General features: G+C 32.3%; 3 protein-coding genes and 1 long non-coding RNA gene across 6 annotated transcripts in view; 3 read left to right on the forward strand and 1 right to left on the reverse strand.

Annotated features, from left to right (window-relative positions):
- LOC139905298 (uncharacterized) overlaps positions 1–20,348 on the forward strand; it is a 295,920-nt gene that overhangs the window by 95,685 nt on the left and 179,887 nt on the right. The gene's annotated exons all lie outside the window — the stretch shown is intronic.
- On the reverse strand, positions 138–6,832 carry LOC121117336 (uncharacterized). Its single transcript, XM_040711742.2, has 6 exons — positions 6,534–6,832; positions 6,110–6,412; positions 1,513–2,698; positions 1,067–1,443; positions 793–999; positions 138–735 (listed from the first exon to the last, which is right to left on the reverse strand). The coding sequence occupies exons 1-6, from the start codon at positions 6,678–6,680 to the stop codon at positions 328–330; spliced, it is 2,628 nt and encodes an 875-aa protein (XP_040567676.1). The 5' UTR covers positions 6,681–6,832; the 3' UTR covers positions 138–327.
- Positions 5,683–9,226, forward strand: LOC121117338 (sperm-associated antigen 7 homolog). 2 transcript variants are annotated; one of them, XM_040711745.2, is made up of 3 exons: positions 5,683–5,961; positions 8,075–8,566; positions 8,787–9,226. In XM_040711745.2, exons 2-3 carry the CDS (start codon positions 8,144–8,146, stop codon positions 9,018–9,020), a joined length of 657 nt encoding a protein of 218 aa, XP_040567679.1. In that variant the 5' UTR covers positions 5,683–5,961; positions 8,075–8,143; the 3' UTR covers positions 9,021–9,226. The 2 variants fall into 2 exon arrangements, with proteins under 2 accessions (XP_040567679.1, XP_040567678.1); XM_040711744.2 differs by having other exon boundaries at positions 5,943–5,966.
- LOC121117337 (uncharacterized) lies at positions 10,621–13,817 on the forward strand. 2 transcript variants are annotated; one of them, XM_071888133.1, is made up of 4 exons: positions 10,621–10,746; positions 10,817–11,429; positions 11,690–13,065; positions 13,716–13,817. In XM_071888133.1, exons 2-3 carry the CDS (start codon positions 10,856–10,858, stop codon positions 13,027–13,029), a joined length of 1,914 nt encoding a protein of 637 aa, XP_071744234.1. In that variant the 5' UTR covers positions 10,621–10,746; positions 10,817–10,855; the 3' UTR covers positions 13,030–13,065; positions 13,716–13,817. The 2 variants fall into 2 exon arrangements, with proteins under 2 accessions (XP_071744234.1, XP_040567677.1); XM_040711743.2 differs by having other exon boundaries at positions 11,690–13,817.

Raw genomic sequence — 20,348 nt, forward strand, 5'->3', positions numbered from 1 at the left:
AATACAAAATACCCTGACTAAATTAATCACTATTTGTGTGATATTCAAACTAAGGAAAATCCTCACTCCCATGAATCTAGTTTAATAATTCATTGTAAAAGTAATATTCATAAATAAATTTTGGCACACAATATAAATATATTGATACAGTTTACTTCGTAAAATATATAATAATCAAAATAGATTAAACTCACAAATGGTGTAAAATAATTCATTTAATTACAGGACTTGCTACAAAATTAATACAAATCAACATAACATAAATCATATTTAACAGTCAATAGAAATAGGTAAACATTTATATTTATGACAATAACCGGTACTTGCTCAATTTCTACAATCCGTTAAATCGAACTCATCAGAAACATGTACCATAGGAATGAGTAGATCATCAATTTGTGGTTTAATTGAGTCATTGAAAGAAGAGGGATTATCGGATATTTCCTTTAATTTCCATTCCCAATCCATTTTTTGAACCGCATTCAAGGACTCAGCCTCGTTATGGTGCCTTAACACCATTTGCTCCTTAATACGTTCCCACTTATCATCTACATCTTGAAGCCAGGATAAGAAAAGTCGCCCATTATACCGCGATCGAATATCCCTATTTTTTTCTTCTTGTTGGGGATCAATTGGTGTGTATATCTCTTCGTCCCTGAGAATTGTACAAAGACTATATGGAAGAGATTGATTGGCAAGTGCTCGAGCTGCACGTCCATGTACCCTTAATATTTCCTATGTGATTTGAGAGTAACAATATTTCAAACGGATTATAAATAAATGATAAATTACCTGTTCGACAGATAAAACTAGTTTTTCCTTTTCGACGACATGTTTCATACGAAGTTTACGACGAGCTTCCTCCTGCTCTTTAAACAACTCGACCATAGCACCTTCTAATGAAGGTGGAGGCTGTATAAGTGGTATTTGACGCAGTCTTTCACTCGCATTCTCTTGTAATAGATATGACTTTCTATTCATCAAATAATCTTTAAATCCCTATTTAAAACGAATTAAAAATATTCATACGTAATTATACAATAGATTAACTAAATAAAAAACATACTTGAGGCGGTTTGGGTTGAACTGGAAATAAGTTTTTCCGTCTCTGTTCAATTTGCTTTCGAATGTGAAGATATTTTTCAATGTCATTCATAGGTTCAATGGCTGAATTATTACCATTCCCTCCACAACCCAAATTTCCATTTGGGTTTCCTCCATTACTATTATTACCATTTAGATTACTACAGCCATTCCCATTGCTAGAACCATTATTTCCACCATTTCCACCTCGAGTAAATATAGAGGATGAATTCGAGTTTACATTATCTTCCACTTGAGATCGTAATTTCCTTTTTTTGAATGAATAATCAGATGAAGGATTTTTATGATCCCGATTGTCGGATGAATCTGTCGCTGTTTGGTCTGATGATGAACTAGCCCCTGAAAAATAAGAAAGTGATGGACGTCATATTTTTTAAAATATGATTTACTGAAATATAATTATATTACCTTGACTGTCTCCAAATCCGTCAGGCCCAGGAGTTCCTTGATGTGCTTTACTTCTCGTCATTCTTCCACCTTTTTCATTAGTTCCACCACTGTCACCATCGTTTGCTTCTTCCGACCTACCCTCTTCATTATTAGAGAAGGAATTGTTATCCTCCTTATTAACATAGCGTCCTAGCGATGCACTAAGTTTTTTTGAGTTATTTTCAATTCCTGACGTGGAAGGATTTTGATTAATACTATTTGAAATCGTAGGAGTTTCATTTCTCGAATTATTTTCGACTCCACTACTAGGAGGTGTTGCATTCCCACTATTGTTACCAGCAGATAGAACTATTTTCAAAGGAGGAACTTTCAAGCCTGAGGAGTCTGTAGACTTTTTGGAATTGTCATCATCGGAATCTGATTCAGGTTTCTTTGGACTTCCACTCATAGCTTGTGATTGCTGTTCATTATTAGAAACCCTTGTTTTTGCAGTTTTTGGACAAATGGGTCCTTTTTCCATTGAACTACCTCGAGATCCTCGTCCCTTGGAGAGCTCATCTTTCTTTTGCTTTTTTCGCTTAGGATCCTCCTCTAAACCCTCATCTAGAGGTCTTTTATCAGGTTTATCCTCCGTTACTTTATTTTCAGCTTCATGTTTGGGTTCCGGACTTTGAGATGATCGAACAGGAGTGGCTTCTTTGGAACTAGACTTGAATTCGTAGATATCTTCTTTGGGAGCAGCTGTCGTTGTACTCGACGTACTTTGAGCATGGGTATCTTCCATACCGTAGGTTAAGCGTGTCTTAATGGATGGGTTGCTGGGTTCAAGAGGAGGCTGAAGACGAACAGTCACGCGAGAAGAGGGATTCACGAACTTATCACTGCAACTTGTCAGATTGGCGGATTTACTAACCAGGGCTTTTTTCATCTCTCTTTTCGTGTATTCAAGGCCTAGAAACTTGATGGCCTCTTCATCAGGATCCTCACAAGAAGAAGTGTCCGAAGAAGAGTCTGAGAAGGAAGACTCCAGATCCTTGGAATCAACAGCTTCAGATGTACCAATGGAGTTGAGATACTCGATTGTTTCTTGGAGCTGAGGATTACGACAGCGATTCTCGGGATGAGCTGCTACATCAAGGGGGGTATTAGCAGAGATATTTCGAGCCCCAAGGTACGCTCCTGATTTAATTAAATACTGAACAACCTTCGATTCAAAGGGAAATCATTAATAAATATCAAAGAGATAAACAATGAATTAAAAAAAAGAAAACTATAAAGAAAGAAACCCAAGAAAAACGCCAAGTTTCATTCAGCTACAAAAAAGAAGTTGGGGGGGGGGAAATAAGCAGGCCAGTACAGCCCTTCTTCTTTTCTCTCACTCTCTCTCTTTCTATTCCTAATTCAATCATGGCCCGGATCTCAATAATTCATTCAATTCCGCTCACACTAAACACGATTTAAAGCCACAAATTTGAGAAATTTTCAACAACAACAAAAATATAATTGATTAGGCATAGAAAACGTTTTCACTCACATTATAATTGAATGATACGTCATTTTGGGGGATCTATGTTAATGTTTTGACTCCACAAAATAAACAAATTTTCAATAAACCTTGATAAAACTTCATAAAATAGCTAAATGAATAAATAAAAACTTCATTTGTCATTGAATATATCTTGATGCCAATGATAAACAGTGATATTTAAATTAAATCAAAGTAATATGTACTGAAAATCTCTTAAAATGGCTAGATATGTACCTTTTTTTTAAATCGATAAGGGACATAAAAAGTAGGATAGGAAAAAATATTTTATTATTTCCAAGGTAATAATTAATCTTCAACAAAAAAAAAAAATAGATGTAATATTTTTTTTACATATTTTTAATACATTTTAAAGTATACATATATATATATAAAGAAACAAATCATGTTCGGCATAACATATTAATTATTTCTATTTGTTGGGCCCATTACGACAACCAATAGTTCACTATTTTCCGTTATGTTAATGAAAAAAGGGTTTTATTATAATAAAACTTGGTTATTTAACCCCCAAAAAGGACTTCAAAACTGTGACGTCACGTGAAAACGCTCTAAAACTATACTCTTTTATAAGAGGATCATTGAATATCATGGAATTTAAAAAAAAATCATACAAATAATTATATAATTCAATACTTAAGATCGACAATACGCATATAAAATTAATGTATCAATCTAATAAAATAAATTGCTAAATGGAAAATGAGGATTTAAGACAAACAAGATGAATTGAAATGAACAATAGTTAGGAAATACTAATGAGTAGGAATTTGAAAATTGTCTAAATCCTCTTGGGCAGGGACGTTGCTAGCTTTCATTATTTGGGGAAGCTTAGCCCCAACATTTATTAACACAGCAATATATATCCTAAAAAAATTGGAGGCTAGTGACGCAACTTTAAGAGACAATATATTTGACAATGAGTTCTACTAATATCTGGAGTGAACCACAAGTTTTTCCACAAGAAAATTACAAAAAAATTTATCAAAAGTATAGTTTAGATCGAACATTTTATCTGTTTAAAGTTAAAAGTCTTTTTTTTTTAACTTTTTTTTTTTTTTTTGTAAAAGATGTACAAAATATATAACGTAAATCTTAATAGAGAATTAAGAAAGAGAGAGAGAGGATCAAAGGGTTGAATGATGATTAATTGATTAATATTATATTAGACAGTATTGTGTCCGTGCATTTAAATAATAGTATAATTAATTAATAAGATGATGGATGTATTTATAGGTTAGTTGCCGAACAGAAAAGGATAGAAAACTTCATACAGACTGTATCAATTACTCATATCCCCAATTAATGAGTTTAGAATCATCAAAATAATGTAATTAGATTTAATTGAGCCAGGATTTAGTAAAGTTGCATTTACGCACGGAGTTGAATGGATTTGGAATTAGAATAAGTTTTACACAAATAATATGAAATATTCCCCCATTAATTTTGGATTAATACTGTAATTAACTCATAAGGATGAACAAGATTCTTATATTTGGTGCCAAAATATTACCAATTGGAAACATTAGTCTGACTCTATCGATTTTCTATATCCCATTTATAAGCTTAAAAGGATCGAAATAATGAAATTTTTAGTACTAGGTAAATCTAATTCCTATGAAGTAAAATTTAAGACCGATAAGTGAGCCGGGAGTCAGCAGTTGCATATTTATTCATAGATTCGGTTTAAAACACAGATAATATGCCTATTTATCTATGATTTAGAGTTGCAAATTTTAAAAGAACTGCAAATTCGGAGCCAGGATCTCTAAATATTATAAATTTAACCTCAAAAACTACTATAATCATACTCTAGAAATTAAATTTAAATTATCAGTCCTTAAAATAATAAATAAACATAAGCAATTTCATTAAAACTACTCACATTTCAAAATAAATTTTTTAAATTTATAGTTTGGAATAATATTTTGCTGTTTTAAAATTATATTTATACTATGCAAATCTAAATCTATTTAAATCATTGTGCTAATACACTTTATTCTACAAACTTTATGAATTAATCACATTAGTATCCAAACATCAATGGAATAAGAATATTTCATATTAATTAATTATTTGAATGAAACTTACTACATAATGATCTTTAACAAACACAAACTGAAGTTAATACTTTATTTTTGAAGGACAAATTACATCATATTTGGAACATTTAGGCAAGGAAATCCTTTAATATAAATCTACTTAGATTTTGAATTGTATACATTAAGTCAATCCATTATTTTTTGCTCAAAAATAATTTTTTATTGATATAAAATTACAACTACGACAAATATTATAGCCTTATAATTCTACGAAGTTCATGTTAGTTCACTAAGCTGAATTTATCATCAAAAATGATGTTTTTCCTCTACAACAGGTTGCGTGATTGGAGCATGTGATCCTCCAGATAGTATTAGAACTCATTGCAAGGGCACTAATATCTTGTAGATAAACATGTTGCTGTCATTAGTAGGGATGTTAAAGTTGTTCAAATCCTCGTGATCATAAATTTAAAAAAAGTATACTCACGAGGATTCGGACAATTATCACATCCCTACTAATGACAATTAACATTTACACATGTACGCATTTTAAAATGAAAAAAGAGCTGGCGAGTAACTGATCACAAACGAGAGAGTTTCACCTATTTTAGAGTAAAAGTATTCATAGTCAGTTGACATAGAAAAGGTTCTACGTATAAAAAGTTGTAGTGGTAGTGTAAATACGTATTTGGTTTAATTTCTAAATTTAACTAAATCTGATAAATATGAATCTAAATATTCCATTTGTTTTACTTCAATTGACTCTAGAGGGGCCAAGAAAGATGTACCATCAAAATCAGGGTCCTTATTGATATAATAGGATCCGTTTTGTATTTTAAACTAAATATCACTATCACAAATGTCAAATACTATTTATGGGTAAGGTAAAAATACTAGCTCATTAAAAGATATCACTCACTTGTTATGTGTTTACATTAATAGCAATGGTATCACTCGATTTAGTGTACATCTTGAAAGATGATATTCAAAGCTATATAATATTTATTAATAAATGAACGATTCTCACTTGAATGTGTCCATTCCTAGCGGCATCGTGTAAAGGAGTTTCTTTTCCATCCCCAAGGGAGTTGACATCCGCTCCATAGCGAATAAGAACCCTAGCCACCTTCAAATTACCTCTATTGGCAGCTTCATGAAGAGGACTCCATCCAGCATTGTCTTTGACATTCGGTGAGGCTCCAAGAGCCAAGAGTCGCCTTACTAAAGTGGAACGCCCTTTAATGGCTGCAGCATGGAGCGGAGTTTCCCCTTTGGCATTTTTTTTACATAGTTTTCGCCGAAGTTTCTCTTCTGCTGGAGTTTTTGGAGTCTAAAATCATTGGGATGATATCAATTATTATTGTTTAAACGTGACGTCACTTGGATAAGAAAACACAGGGGCATCTTATATATGTCATGTGGGATAGTAACGTCATAGTTACATAACTTACTTTTGCTTCTTCTTCACCACGGTTTTGAAGAGATCGGAGCGGCGTACGTGGAGGACTATCCGCTCTTTTACTCTCCATACATCGAATAAGAGCTAGCTGTTGTCGTTCGGACATGGGAGTCCGCGGGGATCCTATCTGGGAGTCCATCTCCAGATGGAGGCTTATTTAATATTTATTACGATTTTCACAGTATTTTCCACGAGGAAAGAGCAGGGAAAAGAAATACAGACAGAGATAGGGAGAAAAAAATTCATAATTTAATTCCTCTTGTTGTTTCTGTGTGTATCTACATAACAACTGGCACCAAATAGTTAAAAATGGCGGGAAATGAACCTCAGTTTTTCATATCAAGCATTACGTAATTCTTGGGTATATTTCATATCATAATTCATAGTTCATATCTATGCCACAACATCATTTCGTCAAATTCATTTGCTTATTTAATTAATTTTGCAACTAATTAAAATTAAAACATAATTTAAATTGGTATTTAAAATTATTTCAAATATAACAAATACTCTCAAATTAATCACATGGTCAAGTATTCCAAGAAAAATAATATTAATTAATTTAAATTAATATTCTTGTTTATGCAACACTTCGACATTTTCTCAACATACTAAGATCGTAGAACGCTCATAATACTACTAAGATGTAAAATAGAATTGAAATACCCACCTTTTCTTCGTAAATCATATTATTACGATGTGACCTTAAATTTGAAGTAAATTGAGTTATGCTTTTGCACGTTGAAATACATATTTTTCCGTTCTTAAATGTTAAATATATTTTGTTATTGTGATGTATTCACGATTTGAAACATCGAAATAATGTGGTTCAACAAGTCAAAGCAGAAAGTTGATAGTGAAGTAATACTAAACTTGCACGAATGAATTATAGACATTTTTTGAATAAAAAACTTGCTTTCTTTAAAAATATAATTTTTTCGGAATATTTTCTTAACGTAATATTACGTGTTTGTCTTCATGGCGAACTATTACCTAATATAATTAATTATTAATAAAATATCGAAGAAATGGAACAAGTTTTCGTAAATGCCCTTTAATCGATTATAAGATTAAATTAACTCATTTTACAAATGAAACTGTTAACATGCTTAGCTATTATTTATCTGATGAAACTGATCATAAAATTACCTCACCCATAGCTAGGAGCTTCAACATCATATTTATGAAAATTGGAAGATCTAAAACTTGTCAAACCAAGGAAGACCAAAATAATTATCTATATGGAGACATCTTTTATTTTTGAGAAATAATAATATATTATGGCTACTAACTTTCTCAAGTATTGTGTAGCAGATCCATCTTATTGCGTTTAATTTCAATTTAGCTCATGAGCTTAGAATATACCTATTACAAAAATATATTTTCAAAATGATTTAAGCATTTTGTTTCATGACAATCCTGCGGACACCCGCCCCAGAGTTGGATTATAATGATTCATAAACTTTATTCTATTGATCAATTTATTAACGATAATAGTTTTGTAGTATGTCATTGTATTTTGATTTCTTATAGGAAGTCTCACTCAACCTCGCGTTTACATTATTTATTTTTGCTTTTGTGAACTGGACTGCATTAATCACGATGGACTTATTGGGCTCGATTTTGGGTTCTATGAATGGACCTCCGCAGACTGTTCTCTCAGAGAAGGAAAAGGAACGTCGTAAGCGACAAAAAGTTTATCAGGAAAAGCTCCTAGAAAAGCGCAGAGTCGAAATGGAGGCTTTTCGTTCAAAAATGGAAAAAGACGTAGAGAAGTTCCTAAAGGAATGTCTTTCCGAGAAATCAAAGACATTTCCTACGATGAATCAATATCATCGCAGTATTCTTAAAGATGTTTGTGAAGTTGCTGGACTTGTAGCGTATTCTTTCGGCGAAGAAGAAGTGAATCGACACATTGTAGTCTGGAAGCAGGAATTTGCACCTTCCGAAGAGGAACTAGCCTGTCACAGACGTGGAGAAAAGTATGATCCCCAAGAAATTGAGCGTCGAAAGGTGATTCTTAAGGTAAATAATTGAACCATAATAGGTAGTACTTTGTACAGATTTCTTGTTTTACATATTAGATCTATAAAGTATTTACTAGTATTAATTGTTAATTATCATATCTTGGGGCTAATGTCATTCTCTCTTCCTTCGTTAAATGAGATTGGTATTTAGACAAAATAAGATAAAATGCTGATATATTTAGTTAAATAGTCTCTCACTTTAATTTGTCATTTTTCAGGCACAAGAAGTCCAAGAACGAAAAGAAGATACAAAATCGAAACCGTCTCAAGAGCCTAAAGTATCCTATTTAGATAAGTTCAAAGGTCTGATAGAAACTGGTAATCCAGAAGCTGTGAATGCAAAAAAGTCCTATGGTATGGTATCAGCCGAAAGTAAAAAAGATAAAAGAACTGTGGAAGAAGTACAAGCGGAAATCCGAGCTAAAAAACGGGCCAAATTGGACGAGTCTTGAACCTATATTGAAAAAAATAGACTTATTATTAAATATATGAATATATTTTGATCCTATTCATACCTTTGTCTGTTTAATTAAGTTATAATTCATTCACTTTCATGTATTTAGGTTGTAGGAAGGAATTTTGGACTCAAATGTTAGTTTTTTTTGTTTTTTTCTTTACAGTTATTATCTCGATCAAAATATACTATTACTCTAATGGATTTTTTTAAATTATGTACTTATTCAAAGTCTAATATAAATATTATGGGAAATTGTAAAGAATAATAACCCGAAGTATTAAATAAGGATTTTCCTTACATAATATTATATTGCTGTTGAAAACCACATTATACAAAGGACCTTCGAGTTTGTGTTATCCTTGTAACTTATGAAATTCCCTACATATATTATGGTTTTTAATAGGATAGGTGATTATTATTTTGTTTGTTAATATGAGTGTGTATATAGCCGGGATGATGATTGTATGTAAATAGAGTCAATAGAAGAAAATGACTCATGAAAATGGCTACATCTTTTAAAATGTTAGTGAAATAATACGAATATTTGTTTCTTCTAATTTCATGTTTACATGTATACAATAGGGCGGTTTGTTTTTCAACTTTTTTCGAATGTCGATCACGGCTAGTTCGGAAAAGTTGTGATCTGTTAAGAAATTCACCTAAGCAAAATTTCATTTTCTTACGATGTCATCTTTTCGTAGCAAATCTAATTCAAATTTTGAAAGGAGACAACCATTATTTATTTCTTCAATAAGTATTAAAATACAGCATTAATCTTTATTTTGAATAGATTTGTTATGATAGACATTATTCTACCCTATATTAAATATGCATTTATAAAGTTTTTTTATAGCTGCTCTATAGAGCAAAAAGGGAAATAACAAGAAAATTTTGATCTTTTCTTTCTGAAAATGTCAGAAAATGATGCACGTTATACACAGTACAACTAATGTTCCTAACTTTTTTCTCTTTTTTTTTTTTTTGTTGCATATGATAATTTTAGAAATACACTTTTGATAGGTTAATAAAATGTCTATTGAAATTATTTTATGCAAAATAACTAAACATCATTTCTTAGTACCTATATCTATTCACTAAGTAAAGAGTTTTTCCCTTTTTCATAATTTGATGGAGATGTGGGACTAAACATGACCTCGTTGGATAAAGCAAATTTCATACCATATACACTTTTTGCACTAGCCGTAATCGAAATTCGAAAAAAAGTTGAAAATAAACCGCTCTTTTAAACATATAAAAATGATTTTTTTATGCAGAGATAGAAATACATAATATATGAAAAGATATCATCTGCAAAAATTTCATTATTTATAGCATTTCAAGGTACAATCATGTACAATTTATTTATGCATTACATCTTCAGAAAAAGAAAGAAGGAATGAATTATTTTTGAAGGCAAATTGTCAAGGTAAATTTCTTGTTTACAAATGAAAATAAATAACTAAAACATTTGTGATGTCAATTTTGGTATTCGTTAATAATAAAAAAAGATAAATCGTTCATAATTAGACAGGTAGTTTTAATTCACAAATACTATCATTGTTGACACTTCGATGATTTTAATCAGTTCCATCCTCACTGATTAATATTCAGCCATAAACTTATACTTTAATAACGTGTATGCATTAAAAAAATGTATTGATCAAACTTCAAGTAATGTGTGTGTATTGTATTACTATTGTATAACTTCTGCGAACTCTTCAGTAAGTTTGTTCGGGCATGCTCCGCCTACGTAGATTTCAAATTAATTTTTAATATTCTTTTGCCAACCAGAAGGAGCACAACTACTTAATCTTTTACTTATGATTGAATATGGATAATTATGAAATTGTTCGTAAAATTGGACAAGGCTCTTTTGGGAATGTTTACATTGTGTCTTCAAATTGTAAAAAGAATGAAAATAGTTATGTGATGAAAGAAATTAAAACATCTCAGTTCAATGAAAAGGAACGTGAGGATGTGAGCCAGGAAGTGGATTTATTGAGTCGTCTTAATCATTCTAATATTGTGTCATATTATGAGTCATTCAGTGAGCGCAATTGTTTCTATATCATCATGGAGTACTGTGAGTTGGGTGATCTATATACGAAGATTAACCGTCAAAGAGGAAAACTATTTCCAGAAACCCTTATTCTTGGATACTTTGTTCAAATATGTCGAGCAGTGGAGTACATTCATGAACGAAAAATTCTTCATAGGGATATTAAATCTCAAAATATATTAATAAGTAAGAATAGAGTTTGTAAATTAGGGGATTTTGGTATCGCTCGCATCATTGATGGAACAACAGATTACGCTAAAACATGTGTAGGAACTCCATACTATCTTAGTCCAGAGGTTTGGGAAAACAAGCCGTATAACAATAAATCAGATCTTTGGGCTCTTGGTGAGTGTAAAATTTACTTGCTTTTAAGACACTGTATCTAGACAAATTTGGTAATCATGTAAAAGATAAAACAATCAATAATTACCTCATTATTAATAAATATATCTACTTATTTTTTTAAAGTAAAAAACATTATGTAATTCTAATATGTGAAACGATTTACTCAAGGCCATTTTTATTCTAGCTAAGCAATTAAATCTTAAAAAATAAGTTTAATGAAACTTTGGTACTAATTACTTTTATTTAAATCACTTTTACAGGATGTGTTCTTTATGAAATGACGACTTTAAAGCATGCATTTGAAGCTGGTTGTATGAAAAACTTAATTTTAAAAATTATCAGAGGGTCGTACCCGCCTATATCACCGACATACACTTACGATCTACGAAATTTAATACAAGCTTTATTGCGTAAAAAAGCATCTGATCGGCCAAGTCTAACTTCAATTTTTCGTAAAGGATTTATAAAAAAAGCGGAACAAGATAACTTACGTAGTTTATCAACGCATAAGAAAATTTCAAAAAGTTCCGGTACAATATCATCCACGCAAAGTAGAGTTCAAAGTGGCTTATCCCGACCCAAATCTTCTGTGGTCAACAACAAAAGTAATCCTACTCCTAAAGTAAACTTAAATCATAAAAAACTTACCAAACCTTCCAAAACTCCTGTAAAACAATCTGACGATACTTTTACACTCCGAGTTGGTGGTAATAAGGAACTTTCTTTTAAAAATGGTTTTCCATTTGTACAATTAGAAGAAAAACCAGCGAATAATAATACAAAAGTAAACCCTGAACCAGAAAATGCATCTAAAGCTGAAGAAGAATCAGAGAGAATTCGGAAGCGAAAAGAAATCATAAGTGAAAGAAGACGGAAACTTCAGTCTGTCCGTGAATCCAACAAGAACAATAGCGGTGTTATGTGGATTGATTTTTCAGATTCTAAAAGTGAAACAAACACGATCTCAGATGGAGATGAAAGACTGCACCAAAATGATACTTTCGTAGTTCCCATCAATGACATTAGTGGAGAAGAGACTGTTCCAGAAGGTGTCAATGAAGAGAGGGGAGGAGGGGTTCTAAAAGTCTTTAAAAAATTTATTTGCACCGCTAATGAAGGATCAACTGTTTTTGAGAACCATGAAACTCTTAAAAAAGATTCTACACATTCTATAGAGGAAACCACAGAAGTACAAGAATATACAAATGACTATCGTTCTCAGTCATTACCTGCGTATCATCCATACTATCGTAAACCTAGAGAAGAATTTAGGGAAATTCAATTAGAAAGGCCAGACTCGTCTGATGAAATATGGGATTTATCATCTATTCCAAAAACTCCTAGTGCATCTTTCAGAAAAACAGATGATATCTTTTCCACATTGGAAGGGCAAAGAGCCTATTTAGAAAGACGAGTTGGAGTAGATAACTTATTGACTGTGTATAAATTAATATCTAATTGTGTGTCAGATACTGATGATGATAAACAACTTCATGTCATGGACTTCCAAAAGATTTTAGGCAAAGGAAATGAAACTCTCATAGACGATATTGTACAACTAGTTGTTGCAGATCAGTTTTTTCAAAATTTTGAAGAATAATATTCATTTATAATTCACAATTTTAATATTGAATATGTATGTATAAGATTGAAACTTCATTAAATATTGCATATACTGTTTTTTTAGAGGCAATCCTTAACATTATGCAAATTTCAAGTACAGGTTTGATCTGGGGCATCCGCAGAATTATATATATATATATTTTTTTTTTTTTGGGGAGGGGGGCTGGTTTTTTTTTCAACAGCATTATTTGATCGAATGACATAGAAATCATGTAATCTTTTTTCTTAATCTTTTTTTTAGAAAATAAATCCTTAAATTGATGGGGGGGCTGATTTTCATTCCATATTGATATTTTAATTATTCATGTAATGTAGCGGCTGTTTGCTTATTCCCAGTGACATCAACGGTGAAAATGTTTTCATCAGCAAAGAGCAAAACTTTTATCGAATTTTGTTAGCCTTGAGAAAAGTTAGAATCTTCTTTTGTCTTTCCAACCGTCTCAGCTTCCTCTGTTCAGAAATGAGATGCCTTTTCTCCTCCTCCGTGATTTTGCACCAATGTCATTCTGGATTGGAAATAATAAAATGTGTATTACTAGATAAGATCAAACCTGCATTAAATGAAATCACTTCCCAAAAACAGTAAGGTACTTATTGACTAGTGATATCATTTCCAAATTTAATTTTAATTATTGCAAATATACATACATGTTCTTACGTCAGAAGAAACAGAATTATTTTGTGATTACTTGTTTTTTTTTTGTATTATGAATTCTTGTCACATTATATTTACTTTGTCATATAAATATACTGAGCTTTTATAAATATTGCAATTTTCATTCCATTGGATATTCCTAAGGTTTGAAAAGGTAGACATTTTATTATGTGCTGAATTTATTTGAAACAAGAAGGTTAAAATTTCAATTGTACCATTTTTTGTTAATCTCTGACCTTAAATTAAGCCAAGTATCAAAAATTTTGATTTGCGAATAAGACTCACAATAACACAATTTTAAATATTTAGTGTAATATGAGCGCCGTTCATTTTTGAGCCCCTGAAGGGAAAAAAACTTTAACCAGTTTTTATTTCTTTGCTCCATTTCTATTGTTCTTAAAATACATGTATTATCTCAAAACCAAATGCTGGAGCGACATCTATATTTCGCCTAAATTAGGTTGGCTTTGGGAAGACTTTTTTTCTTCGCGGGGGATATTGAAGGTATTATTAATAATTATACAGGAGAGGACTCAAAAATCAGAAAATTTAAAAAGCCTTTTTCACTTCAACATATTTTTATCTTGTCCTATTTTTATGGCAAAATTTTGAATCAAAAGTTGTTAATTCAATAATTTTCTATATTTTTTATTTCAATATGTCCCCCCTCCATTCTGAAGGATGGCTTCAATACGGGGACGAACAGAAGCACAGCTGGCCTTGATTAAGTCCGAAGATAAGTTGTTCCACTCCTCCGTGATCCCGGCCTTCAGGGCATCGATATTTGGGAAGAAGTCTTGTTTGTTTGCCCTCCAAGACGCACCAAACAGTGAAGTTTAGGGGGTTCATTACGGGTGAGGACACAGGCCAGAAGTCTGCAAGCCAGAAGGCACCCATGTTCTCCCTTCAGAAATGTTGCACCTTCTTGAACGTGTGTACCGGGGCGCCGTCTTGGGTAAACACATAGTTGTCCCTGGGGAACGTGCTCTTCAACCATGGCAAGATATGATACCTGAAGACCTTGTTGTAGATGTCCGTGTTGACTTTTTCGTTTGCCTTGAAGAAGTAAGGAGGCATCTTGCTGCCGTTAGAGGCTACGACGCAGAGGACGATGACGCGAGCTGGATGTTTGATTCTGAACGTTTCCTCGATCTGAGCTCTGGATTCAGCGAAAAAGTGATGATTTCTCTTGTTCAGAACAGCGTCCACTGTTAAGATCTTCGTGTCGACTTGTGCGTGGAGGAGTTTGCACACCCTCTGCCGTTTTGCTCGTTGCTCGAACATTTTTGATCGCACAAAAACAAAACAAATATTAAATTATAGCTTTTTGTCAGTTGTTTCGAATGGTGCCCATTATAAAATTGCAAGACTTTTATAACTGAGGATATACGGTCTCGAAGAGGGATTCTAATTTTTGAGTCCTGATCCTGTATTACTAACTATTCAATTTCCAAGTGATCACCCCAGATATAAAAAACATGAGAAGAAGAAGTTGTTTTAAATATTTTTATTTCCGATCCTCGCTGTATTTTATATTAATTATTTGATTATACCTTTCTGTATGGAACTCTTCTTTTTTCATAGAAGTACAAGATATGGAGGGATTGAGGTATAAATGACTATCGATTATAGGCTAAACCCTTTTAATATTGACGTCATAGTAGATGAGTGGTTGGGTGCTTTGTCAAAATCTATTTTTCTTGCCTAACAGTCAGTGCGATACATAAAATTGAAAATTCTAGCAATAGTGACGTCATAGACTATGGTTGGTTGTGTGTTTTGTCAAAATCTTACTGTGTTGCCCAGTAGTCGGTGCAATACATCAGATTGAAATTTCTAGCAAGACTGATTACATGATGGACTATTAACCTTGATTATAGGCTATGTTTTTGCCTCTGTTTGTTTGATAGTCACCAGTATTACGTCAAAAGTTACGGATCGATTTTGATCAAACTTGGTAAGAAGACTATATATGTAGGGTCAAAGTAAGAGGCCATTAAATTTTGCAAGATCAAGTTTAAAGGCTAAGGGAGCACAAAACGTAAAAAATACATGATAACTTTGGAACAAATTCAGATACATAACAGAGTACTCCTTCTAGTTCCACCGTTTTCGTCTGTTAACTTTCGGCATCTAAAAATTAATGCTTCTTTTGGCAGGGTAAACATTTTATATCTCTGGTTCACACAGTTGTCTATGAATTTACCTTTTATTTGAATTCAATAGGGGAATTATACGAAAGGAAGAAAATATTGCATATGCCAAACGATAAAATAATGTCATTTTGGTGCCTGAAAATGGACATCTCATTCACGAGGAAAAAACTAAACCACTAAATATGGACACAAATTGGTGATGTGCTTCACGCTTTGTTTCTTTAAAAAAATGGACAAATATTTTTCGGTAATATTATTAACGAATGAACGGAAAAAGTATGAATATGTGCAAGCCTGCAATAACGTACTCGAGTTCATTAAATACTAATCCATATATCTTGTAACTAAGTTGATACAAATATACATTTATCGATGATTATAAAAACGTAATTTTTTATTCTTTAAAAATATAAGGTTAATTTGGAAATATCAATCTCAATCCATTATAAGGAATAAGTTGATTCTTCATTGTATTATAGTACAATGTAGATATAGCCTATAGGTATATATATATATGTACATTCTACAATGTACATATGTGTAAATAAAAGCGAAGTTTATAAGCAGTAGCTTGTATTATTTCCATTATATATATTTATTTATTTATATATTTATATTGCCAAACTCTAATCTATGTATAATGAATATTTTTTTCAAAGTCACAAGAAACGATAAAGAGATGCCTTCATAAAACTAAAAAGCCCACCCTTTTTAAAAATCAAAAAAATATTTTTAAATAGATCACAATACCTATTTCATATTTGGTACTAATTATAATTCAACTTTATGTTTATTTTTTATTGCATATAAATGTCAATTGGAGATAATGTTCAACATTCTGCATGGGTGATATCATTTTATATGAATCATGATAGATTCATAGTGATGAAAATAGTGTGTATTTTGGAGAATCAACATGGACACCCTGACAATTTGAAAAATGTTTTGGAGGAGAGCAGCTTTGTTATCAGGACGTTTCATCAGATCAGCTGTGACGAGAGGAGAAGGAAATAAACATGGACATTGTCAAGAATACTCCGATGGCTATCCTCAATTCTACTCTGTGTCCAACAAGAACTTATACCTCCTCAACAAATCCTCAGGGTTACTCTGCGTCTTGTATATAGCTCATAGTTACATATTAATGACAACAGCAAAGGAAATGAAAATACATTCTTCAGATTACCAATTCCAAAAAAACTAAAAAGTACACATGATTTACCCTAATTAAGCAAATTAGGTTAGTCTTGTTGGGATCAGAGTAGAATTGATGATCGACATCGGAGTAATTCCTTGTTAATTTCCTTCTCTCCCTTGTCACAACTGATTGTAACTGATCTAATGAAACGTCATAACAGCTAAACTACTCTCCTTCAAAACATTGTTCAAATTGTGAAGGTTACCATGGCCAAAATACACATGATTTTCATCACTATTCAAGGTCGTTTTTAATCATATTTTAGGGAGGTGTGCCTTGAGATTTTATACACAATTGAAAGGTGCCCTGATTGAAAAAAGTTCGAGAAACACTGGCCTATAGTCTCTTTATTATTGCATATTGATCTCTCTGCTTATGGTTCTTATTAGTATCTAGACCAGACTCAATTAAATTAAATCTGATTAAGAGCTGAACATATTTGTACTGGTACTAACCCAAAATAAATGAATAGTTAATTAGTTCGGAAGAATTATTTGCTGCCTAAAACTTAAATTCATGATACTTTTCTCTCCTTTTTTGGAAGAAAATTTGGGAGATTCAATAATGATTAATGAATAATGATAAATGATTCCACTCACTGTCTGCACCAACACAATATTTTGTAATTATTTCTACAATAAAAAATAACTGAAAACAGGACTCTTCACGCGGCGTTACCTCGCTTTTGCTGTCAGTCGTTGTTGTATATGGTTATTTTCCTCTAATCAGTGTTCTAAACGTTGATTCTCCAAATTTTAAATAAACTCTTGTTAAACTGTGAGTAATTTTCAAAAATATTTGAATAATAATTCCAAAATAGAGCATGAGCAAACTAAAAAATATATACTGGGTCGTCCATTGAATCTGAACACTTACTAATTCAATAATTAATTACGGTTGAGTGAAACAAAAACAAACATGAGCTTTCTAACTTACGTACAAGTCGAGAAAATGACACTTGAACATGATCGACGAATTTCCATTCGCGTACTTAAAGAAGTTGAGCGTCTCCAGGACCACCTTATACACGGTCAGTAAGTCCGAAACGTTAGAGAGGAAGAAGGGCTCATTCGAAAAGGCCAAACTGGACTTGGAGGAGTTACAGAAAATAACTCAGGCCAATCCCCTCAAGTCCATGAGTGCCCATAGAATATATCTCGGGATTTCTCGGGCTAAACTATCCAGAGAGATATTAAAAAAGGGGGTGTAAAGAGCCTTGTGAGGGTGGAGAGGCCACTTTTGAAACCAACAATGGAAGAACCCCATCTCCTCCGTCGCAAGACTCTTTTGAGTTATTTCGAATTCTTTTTTGACACTTTTGACCCCCCCCTACAGCCCTAATGCAAATCCCCTTGGCTACACCTCTTGGGTATATGTCTATATGTCGAGGGAAGGCATCCAGTGTCCATCATCCATCACCGAGGCCTTCAGAGCCACTATTAGCCAGAACTGGGATGCTATGACGGTGGACTATATCTGCAGCGGGTACCAGGTCTTCCACCTCCGATCGGAAGCCATCATTGCCGCTTAGCCCGGCTACATTAATGATTAAGAGAGCTCAGACACACATTTATTTATAGGTTTAATTTTATTGAAATTCTATTGTTAATTAATAAATTATATCTTGTTGAAGTTTAAAACTCAAAGGTTTCATATTTTAATGGAACACTCGGTATTATCCGGAAGGTGGTGTAACTTTCTGTAGCATGTACTAATATAAGTATAGATTGCTTAAGGGGACTGGTGTCTCCTGTATGTGATATTGATAAATATAATTAAGGAAGTTGTATTATTTTGGCGCCACTATCTGTTGTCTTATTGACAGACTAATATAAATAAACAATGCTCATGATCTATCGGAAAGAATTGACAAACTACCAGCTGATTTTGGGTCTTTCTTTCTAATTCTTTTCGGAGAAGAGGCTGTAAGATACAATACATGTAATGACGTATACAATGCAGTTGTACTATGTGTATTTTTATTTCTTTACTATTAAATATTTTTAATTGTTTTCTTTTTGCAAATAACAAATATTTTATGAGAAATAACGAGCAGTCTCTCACGTGGAAAACTGTCCTAAGTGACAAAAATGGAGATGTTTATGTTTTTAAGTTGTTTAATAGGTATTGCATAAAAACATGTTCAAAAAATCATGTACTGTTATTATTTTTACAAATAATAAATGGCAAAATGCATTTATCAGCATTATCAAATCTTTTCATAAAAATAAATTGTCCTACGTATACCATAGATATATATATTATATTATTAAATACTGATTTCTGTGTGATTCCCTTTTTTGTGCTCTTGGCTAACTGAATTACCTTTTTCATATGTCAATCATGGTACTACACAGTAATTGATAACATAATGTACTAAATACAGTAGACGGGCACAAATTTCATGGATAAATGACTAACGAAACCATACCGAAGATATGATAAATTGTAAAGGAAATCATTTATAAGAACCATAAATAATAAATATTCAATTAACATTTGCATTTATGAGTTTGATAGATGGTTAGCAAGCTTCAAACTTATAACTGCTATTTTCTAAAAACAAGATACTGTGTGTACATAGGGCAGTTTTACGCGAGAGGGCTGCATAGTTTGTTCGCAATTCAATAATATATATATAAATTTTATAAAACCATGGTATAGGCTATAAATTTTTTTTGATATTGCAATATACAGAGAGTGAACACAAAACTTGCAGGCGCATGAGTAAATAACGAAGAACGTCATTTCAATTGAGTCAAGAAAAAGCAACTCAAATCTAGTTTGTTTTGAGGTATCACGCTGTCATGATGGTGGCTGGGATCAAATCCAAATTTGAATGAGAGATGCGGCAGATTTTTTTTTCTTAATACACCCAAGCTGCAATCTCCAGGGATTGAGGTGTGATACGGTGAAGGGCTGCATGTTGGCAGACCAGAAGTCAGCCATATTGTTTCTGCGGAAGTTTTAGTTCTTCTTGGATAAATTGACTCTTTGATGTTGTAGACATTCCTTATGGAGATACCAAGGGTCTCTGCAGCCTTCTCGACACTATACCCGCGCGGAGGAGATCTTACAAGCGTTGATTTTTTTAGTTAACTTAAGTAATCCATGGTCAGGGTTACGAGTATTTTTAACCTCACATTGATATCAAAATTAAATTAAAAATAATCCGTATAACATGGGTGCAGTATACAATTAAATGCTACTTTAAGTTTTGGGTACTATCTAGTGGTACACAATCTATTATTTTCAACCTATTATTGGAGCAAATCACTAAGGAAGAC

The sequence above is a fragment of the Lepeophtheirus salmonis genome, chromosome 5 (assembly GCF_016086655.4).
Source record: "Lepeophtheirus salmonis chromosome 5, UVic_Lsal_1.4, whole genome shotgun sequence".
In the NCBI taxonomy this organism is placed as follows: Eukaryota; Metazoa; Arthropoda; class Copepoda; order Siphonostomatoida; family Caligidae; genus Lepeophtheirus; species Lepeophtheirus salmonis.